Source organism: Epinephelus fuscoguttatus, linkage group LG11 (assembly GCF_011397635.1).
Source record: "Epinephelus fuscoguttatus linkage group LG11, E.fuscoguttatus.final_Chr_v1".
In the NCBI taxonomy this organism is placed as follows: Eukaryota; Metazoa; Chordata; class Actinopteri; order Perciformes; family Serranidae; genus Epinephelus; species Epinephelus fuscoguttatus.
In genome coordinates, this window is record NC_064762.1 from 10014030 (window position 1) to 10028386 (window position 14357).

Below are 14357 nucleotides of genomic sequence, written 5' to 3' on the forward strand. Positions count from 1 at the left end.
CTTTACTTTTTTTTGTAATTTTAGTGGACAGTGTTTCCCACAGAATGAGAGTGTGTATGTGGCGGTAGCTGACGACATTATGCCTCCGTGTCCCTTTGTATCATTTTGTGTCCCCTCTCTAAATTCCAAGGTTTTTGGAGGTCCATGAACGCAGCACAGGCGGAGCTCTCCATGAGTTCTTTATGGAGAGCAGCAGTTTGTGACTCACGGGGTGGATAATTGATCTGTCGATCCGTTCAGAGCTAATCAGATCAGAGAGGAGCAGCTGCTGCAAGTTAAAGCACACTTTTAGACCCAGCAGATTGAACGGTGAAGTTTCACTTTTAATGCACCCGACATCTTGCTGCTTAGTCTGTGCCCTGTGTCCTAAAAAAGATCTATTTGTGGCGGCCCGCCATGATGAGAACATCCCTTGCCACAAGTGAAGTAGTGGGAAACCCTGACTCTTTATTTCGAGTGAGGTGGGTCACCTTCACAGTAGGAGAGACTCAACACCACAAGAGTCACATGACACATTTGCGCTGACCAAAGAGGACAGTAATTACTAAATATAAAACATAGTGCAGCAGCAGAAGTGTCCCAGAACAGGAAGCTCATGCAAACAATTTTAAAATATTTAAAGAAGGATGTGCCAGTGTTTTAGGGAGTAGGGGATACTGTACATTGAACATGATGAATTTAAAAATACATGTAATTGAAAAACTTAGAAACTGTTTACAGTGAAAACAAACATGTAGTAACTGTAACGACCACCAGGGGGCTCCAGCTTCGGGGGAACCTATGTAGAAGTGGGCCAATCTTGGCCTGGTTGTATTTTTCAGTTTCTGTGGCCTTACATCCTCCCTGCTGTCAAAGCCTTCTGTGTTGCTCCTGATTGTGAACAGCAGAGCGAGCGCTGTGTGGTGTGATAGCACAAAGGAAGTCTTTGTCACTTGATGACTGGCCAACTGGCCGACCAGCTTACTGGCTGCTTCAGTAGTCGAGGACTTGCTGGCTGTGTGTGTCTCCTGCTTCACAGCGTCTGTGGCTTCCACACGAGTCCATCATACATGTGTGTCACTGCTGTGTTTTTAGGAAATACTGAGTGGTGACTCGGCACCATCTCCTGCTCTGTGAAACGGGACATTGTTCTGTTGATGCTGTGCAGGACAGTGACCCTGTGCTGTGACTCAGACGCTAAACATGAGGTGGAAACAGAGGGCTTACCGGATGCAGTGTGGAGTGCAACAAAATGCGGATGGTCGCCTGGCAACAGTCTCGACCACATGACAAACCTAAGTGTGAAAGTAATAGTGTTTAGCTTTTCTCTCCTCGCTGCTCCAGATGGTTTAAAATGAGTTTCAGTCACACTTTAAACTCTGAGAAAGCAACAGGAATTAACATCTTTTGTAGTTCTAAATAAGCCTGTGCTCAGTTATTGTCGATAAATTCCATCCATCTTTTTTTAAGCATTTTGCCTTTGTGAGGAGGTGAAAATGTGTAAGCAACAGATCCCAGCACATTTCCTTAAAAGATGTAATAAAGAGTGTAAACTGTCATGTAGAAAAGCAGCTTAGTTGACTAGTCTCCTGCATGTTTACGATATTATTTTGATTATCAAATGATATGTTTTGGTGGTTTGAGTTGAAGGTGTGAGAAAGAATAGTATCAGTAACACTGTTAACACTGTGCTACAGTACAAAACCGTACTAATGAACCTTCATTAATATAGGCCTATATTTTATCTACAAGTGCACGTCACACACTGAGCGAGCCGCCTGTTAATGACGCTGTGGGCTAATGGGCATGTAGCTACTTCCATGTTTCAGATGATACGTCATGTTTGTAGTCGACCAATGAAGATGAGTTTACATATCACCTTGGGTTCGTCCTTCACCTTCTCAAAATGATCCCACACTTTGGATTTCCTGCCCGACATGTTATTAACTAGCCTGTGGAATAACCGCAGGTACATGGTTTGACGTGGTGGAGCTCCTGATAGAGTTTCATGTGTTTTTTTTTAGGGATGCACCGAATATTCGGTAACCGAATATATTCGGCCGAATATTGCACAAAAACACACATTCAGTATTGGGTGGAATAAGTGAAAAACAAGACCGAATAATAGCGGCGAGTTTTGATAAAGCAATCAAACAGCTTGCGGTGACGGATGGAGTAAAATGTCGGCAGTGTGACGATATTTTACTCCGTCCGTCACCGCACTCGCATTTGCCACTAAAAATAGTTTTGTGTGAGCAAAAGAAATCATTCAGGAGCACGCTGTGCAGTACAGATTTCAGCCAGCAGCAGAAACAATAATAATTTCCTCTTCTTAGTGTCATGACTGCGCAGTAGTACCTGGACAGCCGAGTCGTGGCAGCACACAGGTATGTGACGTGTCAGAGGAGAAAGGAGCCGTTCACATTTCTCTCTTTGTGGCAGGTAACGGTCCACAAACCTCACCTCACTTTAGGGACTGTTCTTTACTTGTCAGGGGAGGAGGGTGGCTGGTTGATTTTTATTTTATTTATTTATTTTATTTTGTCCCCCCTATGTTAATCACTTATTGATGCTGTTTTTGAAGTATGAATAAGTCAGTAAGTAATTTATTCCATTTAAATATCATTGATGTATTATAGAAAAGTGATTTATCTTTTTATAAATGACAAAAGGCACATCTGCCTCATTTTTGCTGTGATATCGTGACACTACTCAGAACTGTGATACTTTCACTGGTGTCGTATCGTGGGTCCCAATTTTGGAAGCGTGACAACACTAATCTGGAGGGCGTTCATCTGCAAAACCTAATGAAATACTAAACAACGGTACTCGGTATTCGGCCAAGCGTTTAATTTTATTCGGCTTTGGCTTCGGCCACAAATTTTCATTTCGGTGCATCCCAAGCTTTTTTCTTCGACTTAAGGGGCGATCACACCGAGATAAAACGCTAGAAACGTGCCGCCAGTAAAATAATTGTTTTCCTATGATACAGCGCGTCTGACCAGCGTTCAAGCGTCTTTTTAGACAGGCGTTTTTCCAGCGTCTTTTTAGACGCACGTTTTTGTAGACACTTCTTTTTAGATGCGAGTTTTTAGACGTGCGTAGATGCTGAAAAGTTAAAATATTTTCAACTTTTTGAGCATCAGACGCCAGTAGCACCAATCAAATCAAATCCTCCTTCATGTTTTGTCGTGGCAATTACGGCGGTTTGGTCAGTTACGGCAGTTTTACGGCACTTACGAGAGACAGACAACACAATGTAATGCGAAGACGAGAAATTTATCCTGACAATATTTGATTTTGAAGAATTATACAACACACGCACACCTCAGTACTAGTTTCATGTAAGCTACTGTCTCTACTGTCTTTGAGGGAAACACTAGATTCAAGGGGAGATGACAGGAGGTGTGTGTGTGTCGCCCGGTTGCGCACGCACCCCCACTCCACAGGTGCTCCTTGCTGGGTTTTTTTGTCTAGCGCACATTGAATAAGCGCTTCCAGCGTTTCAAGTGTCTTTGAAGTGTCCGCGTTTCTGCGTCTCATTTCTGTGTGATCGCCCCCTAAGCGTCCAATGAAATCTTGCCGACTAAAGACCTCTCTGATTGACTAAGGTTTGATCAACTATTAGGGGGCAGCCCTAATGTGAGTAACATCCCTCTGGTGATCAGAGATGCAGGGTGTACGTCTACACTGGGAAGTTAACGGTGCCACACACGGTGCTGCTCCTGCAGGAACAAGTTCACTGTCAAAGTAATCTAATGTCAGCTGGTAATCCTCCCAGCAGCCTCTCTGAATATCTGCGTCTGTTTCCCTCTGATTCACACTGCAGGGCTGACTCAGCTTCGCTGCACAAAGCATATTCAGCCTGTCGGTATATATCATATAAGTGCATGTATACAGTACACATAAACACACACTCAAACACGTACACACTTGTTGTGGATTAGGTAGATGAGGCCTGTAGTGTTTGTTTGCTACTGGAAGTTTTCATTCCACCTCAAGGACCAATTGATGATTCATGCTGTTGGAGACGGAAGCTGTGTGTGTGTGTGAATTGTTTGTGTGTGTGTGTGTGTGTGCAATTTTGACAGAAGAATTAATATCATGTAATCGCAGCTTTTTCCACGTGTCGTAGATGTTGCACAGTCAAGTCTCAGACTAGAGAACAAGGTTTTCACACACGTTTGTACCTCTACACTTGTGATGACCCTTGCTGGTGTAATGCGTTCCGCATTCTCTAACCCTATCCTTTGTCTGTAGCCCTTTCCACACAGAGATGGAGCAATAGAGTCACGATGAAGTCTTTCCTTTATGCCGTCTTCAGATAGCATGCCTGCATCACAGAAGCAAAAGAGGCGTGACGGGCGAGACATGTAACACAACAGCGTCGGGCTCCAGTGTGACATAGAAATAGAAATCAAACCATAAACCCTTGTAGACAGTCTGGATCTGAGTGGAGTCCTGTGGAGGTCAACAGTTTGAAATTCTTGAAACTGTGCTGATTGAATAGATGTATGTGTGAAGCATCCATGTTTTTACTGGAGGGTTTGTGAAGGCATACAACCAGGAAGCACTAATTCTAGTTCTTCATAGTTTTGTAAACGAGATAAACACTTGAGATGAAACAGGCGCACATATCTCTGCTTTCATTGTGTTTAATCCACAGTAAGTTATTGATTTGTAAACAGTTTATTTATCTCCAGTCAGACAGTCAGGTGTCTCTCCAGGCTTCATGCTGCTGCTCAGGTCATCTAGCTGCAAAGTTTAAGGAGTTACATCATGTGAGGAGAAGAACTTGACCGCAGAGCTAATTGACAGATGAGGGATTGTGGGAGCTGAAGCTCTGACAGCTCTGTAGGATCAGGCCTGTCCTGGCTCAGGTGGAAACCTCCTCGACCCACCTGTGTTTCTACGTTTGATGTGTTACAGAGAAGAAAACATGTCTGGGTTCTGTGCAGCTGTGTTGAGAAAAATTCATCCCGACTTTCTGTAATGAGTCTTCCAGAGATAGGGACTCGAGTCATTGTGACTTGGACTCCAGTCGACTCGCTGTTTTGATGACTTGTGACTTGACTTGACAAAAAATTAAAGACTTGAGACTTGACTCGGACTTGGAAGTTAAAGACTCGGGACTTGACTTGACTTGAGACGTGATGACTTGAATGACTTGAGTGTTATTCACATCATGTTTTCGGTTAGAATATAAAATTAATAAATTAATTTAAAAAATAATGTCGATTACCCGGTAGGAGCACAGGCTGAGAATGGCGTTGTCATGATTAGATCACTACCCTGTCAATCAGTCATGCCCTCTCTACGTACCTTACGTGTTTATTGGAGAAACAGGCCCTCTTATATCAGATAGGCATCAACATGTCAGCAGGAGGGGTACCGAGAGTCATTGTCTTCGGCTTTTGGAATTACCATTATTACGGCAAAAGACGAACAGCACAGTGCAAGACATGCGTCTTGCGTCTAAACATCTCGGACAGCCAGGCGACAACTTTAAACTTTGTTCATCATTTGAAGAGCCATTCTGCCCAGTAAGTGCTTGTCAATTAGCTAACATTATCTGGTTAGTCGGTAGGTAGCTAATGTTAGCTTGATACGATACGGGGGTGGGGTGGGGGAGTGGGTCGGTTTGGTGGAACTTGTTTTTTAATTTATTTGCTAACATTAACCCCAGAAAACATGAGCGAACATTCCGACCGGTTCATCACAAGACCAGCTGTACGTTTTATGAACGAGCAACACAGGGTTAAATGAGCTAAATGGGTGATTTTGGCTGCTGCCTTGGTTTGTGTGTGTGTGTGTGTGTGTGTGTGTGTGCGCATGCATGGGGGTCGTCCCTGCAAAGTAAACATTGCAGCGATGAAGTCAGTGTTTACTGACAGTTACTTCTATCTTGTCTTTTCACTTTATTAAGATCAGATTCGGCAGGTAAAATTACAATAATAAGGTGACTTGACTTGGACTTGGACTTGACCTATTACAGGACTTGACTTGACTTGACTTTCCCAAGAAAAAATGACTTGGGACTTACTTGAGACTTGAAGGTTAAGACTTGAGACTTACTTGAGACTTGCACATGTGTGACTTGGTCCCATCTCTGGAGTCTTCCATATGAGTCTGACAAACGGACAGAAAAACGGACGGTAATAAGATGATTAATTCTCTTCACCTTTCACCCCTCCCTGTTGTGTCCTGCAGGTCGACTCTACGCCATGCAGACCGGCATGAAGCTGGACAGTAAAACACCAGAGTGCCGAAAGTTCCTCATCAAACTCATGGACCAGCTGGAGACGGTAAGTTGGACCTACTTTAGTACTGTTCCTGTTGCTGCCCACAGCATAATGACCAGAATCAGCTGCCGGTGTCACACTACTTCTACTCAGGTGTTTATTTGTGATAAATCACTTGTTACTCTCCCTTTAAGTAAAATGGTGGCATCGTGTGACTCCAATATGTGATTACAGACAGCATGCTGGAAGCAAAAGAGGCATGAGGGGCGTGACGTGTAACACAACAGCATCAGCCTCTAGTGTGACATAACATACGTGTCAGCAGCACTTTATAAACAATAATCTTGCTATCTCTATCTCTGTTATATGGCTTATAACATTACTATCTCATACTATCTCTGTTATGTGGCGGCTGATCTTGTCCTCTGCTTCGTGGTAAGGAGCTCCTGGACCTCATTGTTTTCCCACCTTGTGGGAATTTATGGTCACTGTTCTTCTTTGAGTTAGCTGCTAACTGCTATCAGCTACTTTTCAAATCTTGCACCCATAACATGTCATCAAAACATCACACCTGTCTCATCGATGGTCCCATCCTGCTGGCTGTTCTTTTTACGCAGATGTCGATTCGGTCGTTCGACCTTTGCTGCCAGCTTAAAGGCGAGACCACTCTGTCCACCCGTTCCTTAATCGTGTCTTTCATAAAGAACAGCGAGGTGGAATAACAGCGAGAAATTCCTGCCTTAAACAGGCGGTGAAAGAGGAGCTACAGGCTGTATGGGTTGTAGCTGCTGCTGCAGGAGTGTGAGCTCCATGCTGGGGGACAGTTGGCGAAAATCTGCCCGCACACACACAGTGACAGTGCTAACTGTTAGTATCACAATACTAATGTTACCTAACAGTGATTAATGTCAAACTTAAGCTGTTTCGGTGTTGGTGTGAGCTTGTTGGGACCGTTTAACCCTTTAAAACCTGGAGCGACATCACTTTTCTTGTGCTGATTTCAGGCGCCTTTTGCAAATATTTAAACCTTTGAACTTTTTGCAGTTTCTTTCAAAAACATGGGTAAAAAGGCAATAAGCAACTTGATAGATTTAGAAAATTATTTTACAAAAATAGGGAAAAAAGAAAAAGGCTAAGGCTAAGCACCCTTTCTAGGTATTTTCCTTGTTTGTTTGTTTTTGACTTTTACTTTTTTTTACTAATATCTTCCAAATTTTTAGGGTCATTTCATGTTTTGCTGCTCATTGCCGTCTTCCCATGTTTTTGAAAGAAACTAAACCAACTTGCTCTGGTTTCAAAGGGTTGAAGGCTCGGTGTTGGATGTTAGCGGCTGCTGCTGTGTTAGCTTGTGCTTACCTAGCAAACGTTGAACTGAAACATTGAAGTGACCAGAGAATGTGTCTGGAGACGGCAGCAACAGAAAGTTTGTTGATCCCCAGCACACAAAGGATCAAATGCAGGTATCATGTGACTGGAGAAGTTTCTATACACCGCGGTTATTTCAGTCAATATCTTACAGGTATCAAGTACTGATAGCCTGCCCTACTTACAAGATACAAGCTTGGAGTCACAGAACTGCTCAGTGATGGAGCAATATATGATTGTATTGTGATTTGGAATAAAAACACTCACAAGTTGATGATGGGGAATTTTAACCAGGATAATTGTGAAAATCATGTCCAGCTGCTTCCCAACAGACCGCTGGGCAAACAGCATCTCTGTACTGATGCTTTCATTGGACACACATTTACGTAAAGTAGGCAGCTCGTCTACAGGGGCCAAACTAATTAGATTTTATGGCGTTGTTGTGATGAGGAGAGCAGGAGAGGGGAGGGGGAGGAGGTGGTGAGATGAGACGAGAGGAGGTGAACGGGCTCCAAGTGTCCCAGTGGGGGTCGAACAAATGAGCCTTTTACCAAGAGACTGAGAGGAACAGAAGGAGAACTGATGGAGCTGCTACGCCCAAATTAAATCGTCTCTAGTTTCAGTTTGTGAGTCATTTTGATCATGTGGTGCAGGATTTATAGATGAAAAGGGCTCACGTCTGGAAGGATGTTTTATATTTTATTTTCAGAGTGATTTCTGAACACCAGCATTCACTTTTTTGGGATTCTGAAGCATCTTGATAAGATCAGAAACGGTCCGCCTTCATGTGGTCCGACCCAGCGTTTAACAAATGGTGACGTGGTGGTGAGAGGGGAGTTAAGAGGAGGTGGATGAATATATGGAGGGGATGAGGAGACATGAGAGGGGACGAGGAGACATGAGATGGGACGAGGAGGGTGAGGAGGTGGGAAGTCCTGCTGTGATGCTGGACTCACTTTATGATCACTAAGAGCCAATTAAAGGAAGCAATGGACGAGGAGGAACAAGCACACACACACACACGCACACACACACAGGTTTTACAGAGGCTCCAGGGATCTTCATTACTGTCACACACAGAACTCGCATCCGCTGCTTTGATGTGTGTGTGTGTGTGTGTGTTCTTGTTATAATCAGCTTAAGTGTTTGTGCTCTCCTTGTTCTACGAACAGATATTTTTCTGTCCGTTACACTTACAGGTTATTAATTATATATCTGCAGGCCTTTGAAAGTTTGACGTAGTTTTTATTAAAACTATAAAATATGAAAAGTAAACTAATTGGAATATTGAGGTCAAAGGTCACCATGACCTTACAAAACATGTTTTTGGCCATATCTCAGGGTTTCATACACTAATTATGACAACATTTCACACAAATGTCTAACAGGATAAAATAATGAAGTGATGAAATTTTATATCCAAAAGGTCAATGGTCAGCTGGACTGTGACATCGTAATGCTTTGTATAAAACACTTTTCAGGCCATGACTCAACATCATAACTCAGGAACAATCTGGGAGACAGTTTGTCTGTTTCTGTAGTTTGTTAATAAAGTTTCAGATTTGGATTTTATTTAACTTTCGGATACATTTTCAACACACATGAATTTAACCATAATTAGAACCATATCACATCAAACACAAGTTTAACGCTACAATAGAAAACCTGTCACTGCATTTCAGTTTTTTATTTGAGGGTACAAAGCTGTTCATTATCTGGGGTGTATGTTAGCAGCACTGACCTAAAACACTAAGACATTAAAACTGTACACTTCAGTATTTGTTTATGTATCACGAGTCATATCATCATCACAGTATTAAGCAGTGTTATTACATATTGCATGTTTCACTGCCCTTCTTTCTGGTTACTTTTTAGCGTCCAGTTGCTCACAGCATAGATCCAGCAGCAGTCCACCACACATGGAGAAGCCTGATTATTTATTTAGGACTCATATCTTTATTGTCTTGATGGAGAGCAGATCAGCCTCAACTTCTGCTGTTAGACTTTTTATCTTCTTAACAGTTCGTGTCAGTGCAGCTCTCTGAAACATGGGGATACCCTGAGTTTTTTTAATGGTCCATGTTTTTTTATGAACTGTTGCCAGTAGTTGTGACTCATTTCTAGAGTGAGTGAGTCGATACACGAACCACAGCCCCCCCTCCTTTCCCTGGTGACCTGGCTCATACATACAGTACATGTTGGACTCATTAATTCTATTTTCCACCGTCATCGCCGGCTCAACTCTCCGAGGCGTTGCTCTCACTGGGACGGTGGAAAATCATTTTTTACTTGTGTAAAAACCAGTAAGGTGGGAAACCAGCAGCAGCAGCAGTCGGACGCTGCTAAATTTAGAGCTCAGAGGTTGGAATCTAAAAATACATGTTGTTTTAATTATCTCTCTGTGAATTTGTGAGCGTCAATTGAATTTGAGTGTTTTTTTAAAGATGCCTCACTGCTGTTACTCTCACACACTGTTTCTTGATTGTCTTTATTAAGCAGCCAGCTGTTAAAGTCAGCAGGAACCAGTGACGTCTGGCTGTCAGACACTTTGCAGAGTTGCTGCTGTGATTCATACCGTTAATTATTTAATAACACATTCTGCGTTCTCCCCGACTTCTCTTTCCTCCGTCTTTATTTGAGTTGTTCAGGGCATGGCTTTGTAGCTCTGAGCCTGTCTCTTCCTCCCTGTCAGTATGTTTACATGCAGTTAAGTCAAGCTACGTTTATAGTTCAACCAGGCTTTTTCATTAGACTACTGTCCTTGTACCAGTACACAAGCACGGTGTCCGACTCCTCTGCGATAGGTGGAGTTATGCCCTCTTTCAGCTTGTTAGTATTGGACCTTTTACCTGTTGACCTATTACGTCACAGACCAAACAGTGGACAAACAAGCTAGCTATGGTTGGCTAGCAGCTAACTGGTACCATGGTGGACAACTTTACAGCTCTGTACATTTGGTCCGTCCACAAAGTCACGGCTCTGGATGTAGATTTCTCCATGTTGTTACTGGTTATTATTATTATTATTATTATTATTATTATTGTTATTATTATTATTATATTATTATATATTATTATTATTATATTATATTATATTATATTATTGTAACATTTTCATGATGTGTTCAAATGTAATCTTGTAAAAATGTAGTTTTGGTTGAGAAATTTGAATAAATTCAGCGGTCTGAAGGAGACATTTTTTATGTTTTCACAGCAATACAAAATAGATAATAGAGAGAATATTATGATATATCATAAACAAAAAAAAAAGATTTTTGAAGCAGTTATTAAAGACTAGTTTGTAGTAGAGTTTGTTTCATGAATGTGTCTGATTGAATCTGTGCTCATTTAAAGGTCATGTAATGAAGGCTTATGACTTATGACTTGAATCACAATTACCTTTTATAATTGGGATACTTTGTTGTCTTGGAACTAAAAGGGGAATTATTATCAACACCGCAACAAAAAAAATCTATATTGGTATTGGCCCAGAATTTCAGTTAGTTCATCCCTAGTAGAAATTAAAAAATACAGAGAATTAGCTAAATGGACCTACCTTACTTGTGATGTAGTGAAACAGAACGCTTGTTAAATTAGTTTAATTATGTTGCCTTAGAAAGAGGCAAATGTGCTGACCGAAAACAGAAGCTGAATTTACCCCGTCGCTAAGCCCCGCCCCTTTGTGATGGTCCATCAAGTTGTCGGAGCTAACATCGAGCCCACACTGTAACTAACTGCACTCACTGAAGAAATATTGTCACATTTTTAAAACAATGATTCCAGAAAGAAGTAGACAGAGGGGTCTACAGTCTGTGTTTGAAGGATATTGACGAATTCGGCGAGCGATTTGTGTATGCCGCCATCTTGCGGCGGCGCCATTGCTGCGGTGACATGTGTCAGTCATCAATTCATTATGCTGTCATTGTGAACTGACTCTCTACAATGACAGCATCATGAATTGCTGGATTGATGATGTTAGACAGTGGCCTCCAGTAACTGAAATGAGTACCAATATTAATTTAGAAATTAACTATTTGTTTGAGAGATAAGCAGGAAAGATTAGAGTAATAGGGAGATAACAGACTGTATCATTAAACACTGTGTAATGTAACGTTAGCATACGTTAAGTGTGCTGACGTTAGCAAGCTAGCAGCATGACATTTAATCATTATGGACAGGCTACGTGACCATCACATCATATTGAAGGTGATAAATATTGATAGCCTTCAATATGATGTGATGGTCGTCTAAAAGGTGGTGTAAAATTTGCCCGACCCATCCAGAGCTCAGGTAATTTTGACCCTCAATCAGAGACCTGTAATTTTTTTTTTTGGTCATCGGAGGCCAGGCGATCAATAAAATATTCTTGAATACCTAAAACAAAACACAAACACGTGTTGTTGTTGTTTTTAGTCACGTAGCCTGTCCATAATGTCCATAACATCCTGGATATGTCAGTTTGACGTATCCAGGATGTCAAACTGACTCAGCAGCAACAACAGGTTAAAAAGACAAAGATAGTTAGAAGCTAAAGCCGAACTATAGGCTACAGATCAGTGTAAAAGTGAACCACCACATCACTGCTGATCGCCACACAAGCCAATGAATATGAAGGGAAACTTTGCTGATATTGAACCAGCTGTGTGGCATCACGACCCTGGTCTGAGCCGGCCTGATGCTATGCTATGGTCAGTTGGTCAGTTTGGTCAGTCTGCGTTTCACCCTCAAGTCCTTCTGCTGAAATTGACTGAAAATCCACATTTTAAAGCTGATATTTTAAAACATTTCTTCCCATGGGTGCATGCCCCCGGACCCCCCTACAGGGTTCACATCGTAGTCACCTCTTTCACCCTTGATGAGTTTCCACTTGTTGAAAGTTGCTCTCTTAATTCACTTTATTCACATTTAGTCAACGGTCACATGGAGACGAGAAGAACCTGGGTCAGAAAGACTTTGTTTAGTGAAGTGAGTTTACTTTGATCCCAGATTGTTTTTATTCTCTGACCAGTTGTCCTTCCTTCAATATGCACTCAGCACAGTGGCTTTACATTCCTCTGCTTTACACACACACACACACACACACACACACACACACACACACACACACACAGATTGAACAGTGTATCTATTCAGGCTGGTCAGGGTCCACCTGCTGGAGGGAACCAGCGTGTTTGCTTTTAGAGGTTTTACGAGAAACCTGAAGCCTCGCTGGACGCTGTGATGGAGAAAGAGAGAGAGGGGTGGGGATGGGGTGGGGTGGGGTGGGGGGAGTGGGGGGGTGGTATTTAATGGAAAGAGGAATTATACATGCAAAGTGAAGGTGAATGGAGTGAGATGGGAGCAGAGTAAATGGCATTTGGCGCCCACTGAAGCAAAGACGTGCTCACTCGAGATGAAATGTTTGAACATGACTGAGAAATGTTCCGAATGCTCTAAATCAAAAGTCTGTTTTTGTTTAACTAACACATCCAGGTGTGTACGGGATTTTAAAAGCTAGACTTCTAAACAGATGTTAGTGATGCTGTCATGAATCACGGTGCAGAAGTAAGTGCACATGTGAGTGAAAGATAAGAATATTGTTTTTAAAGTCACCAGTAGAGATTTGAAGTTTCTTGGCCCTGAGTCTGATCTGAGAGCTTTAATGTTGGTCATCAGCTGACACTGTATCTGATCTGATACTTACAGTTACATAGCATTAGAAGATATTCAGTGCTGATTATGTATCTGACACGTTAAGGCCCAGACACACCAAATCAACTTTAGAGAACTAGCAGTGACAAACGCCCCCCACTGCCTCAGCCGACGTTGTTGTGTTTCCTGGAAAATTTGTGACAAATCCTTCATATGAAAATCAGTCCACAGGCTGTTAAAGAGGCAACAGATAGGATTCGGGGTTTTTTTTTTTTAGCTTGGCGCCACCTAGCGTCAGTGGCGTTGCGTCGCACTGTCGCAACAACCAAATTGACCGTGGGGATCAGAGATCATCAATAATATGACTCTATTACACTCTCTAACTTAAATGAAATGTAGGCTGTAAAGCCACCAGTATACCTCTATGTATATGTAGAATGAGAAGGTGTGTGGACACTCTACTGAATAAATGAGTAAAGAGACCGAGCAACAATTATCAGATTTATCTGAAGAAAAAACAAATACTAATGCAAACAATTATACCAGAATGCACAGTACCAGTACAAACAACTCACAGTAAATTATACCAATATGTACAGTATCAGTACAAACAACAGTGGACACAGTGGAATTATACCAATATGCACATGTAAACAGTCCCCATTGTAGAATAAACAGTAGCGTGTGGAAACGATGCGGCCGGTTGGAGCTCAAATTGAATGGGAAACAAAGTTCAGTGTTCACTTAGCTGGGCGTAACTTAGCTGGGCGATGTCCGTCGATAGCTGCCTCCATGAGAAGAGAACAGAAGGAAGAGAGGGGGGTATCACTGTCCGAGGGCTGCCGTAGAATGGCAACCAGGATGTCAGCCGACCAACACTCACTACCCGGTCCCTGGTTGTGGCGATTTGCGATGCTGGCCAGCTAGGAATGAACTAGCAGCCAGTATAGTACAGTCCTCTCTCGGCTAGCTAACATTTAGCCGTGTTACTTACGGATCCATTAGAAAGAAAGCTAGCTGGACATGGGTTCTGAAGCCTCTTTGGTCATGGAGCTCCCTCCATCTCTTGAACGCCTGACTGAGGTTTACTCTTGTTTTTCTTCTTCTTTCATCACTCTCCTTTTTGCTCTTCTTTGCCTCC

General features: G+C 42.3%; 1 protein-coding gene across 3 annotated transcripts in view; it reads left to right on the plus strand.

Annotated features, from left to right (window-relative positions):
* Nucleotides 1-14357, plus strand: part of vta1 (vesicle (multivesicular body) trafficking 1) — a 93095-nt gene that overhangs the window by 17999 nt on the left and 60739 nt on the right. For all 3 annotated transcript variants that reach the window (XM_049590186.1, XM_049590187.1, XM_049590188.1), the window contains exon 2: nucleotides 6190-6284. In XM_049590186.1, the coding sequence (XP_049446143.1) occupies nucleotides 6190-6284 (95 nt within the window). The remainder of the gene's footprint in view (nucleotides 1-6189; nucleotides 6285-14357) is intronic.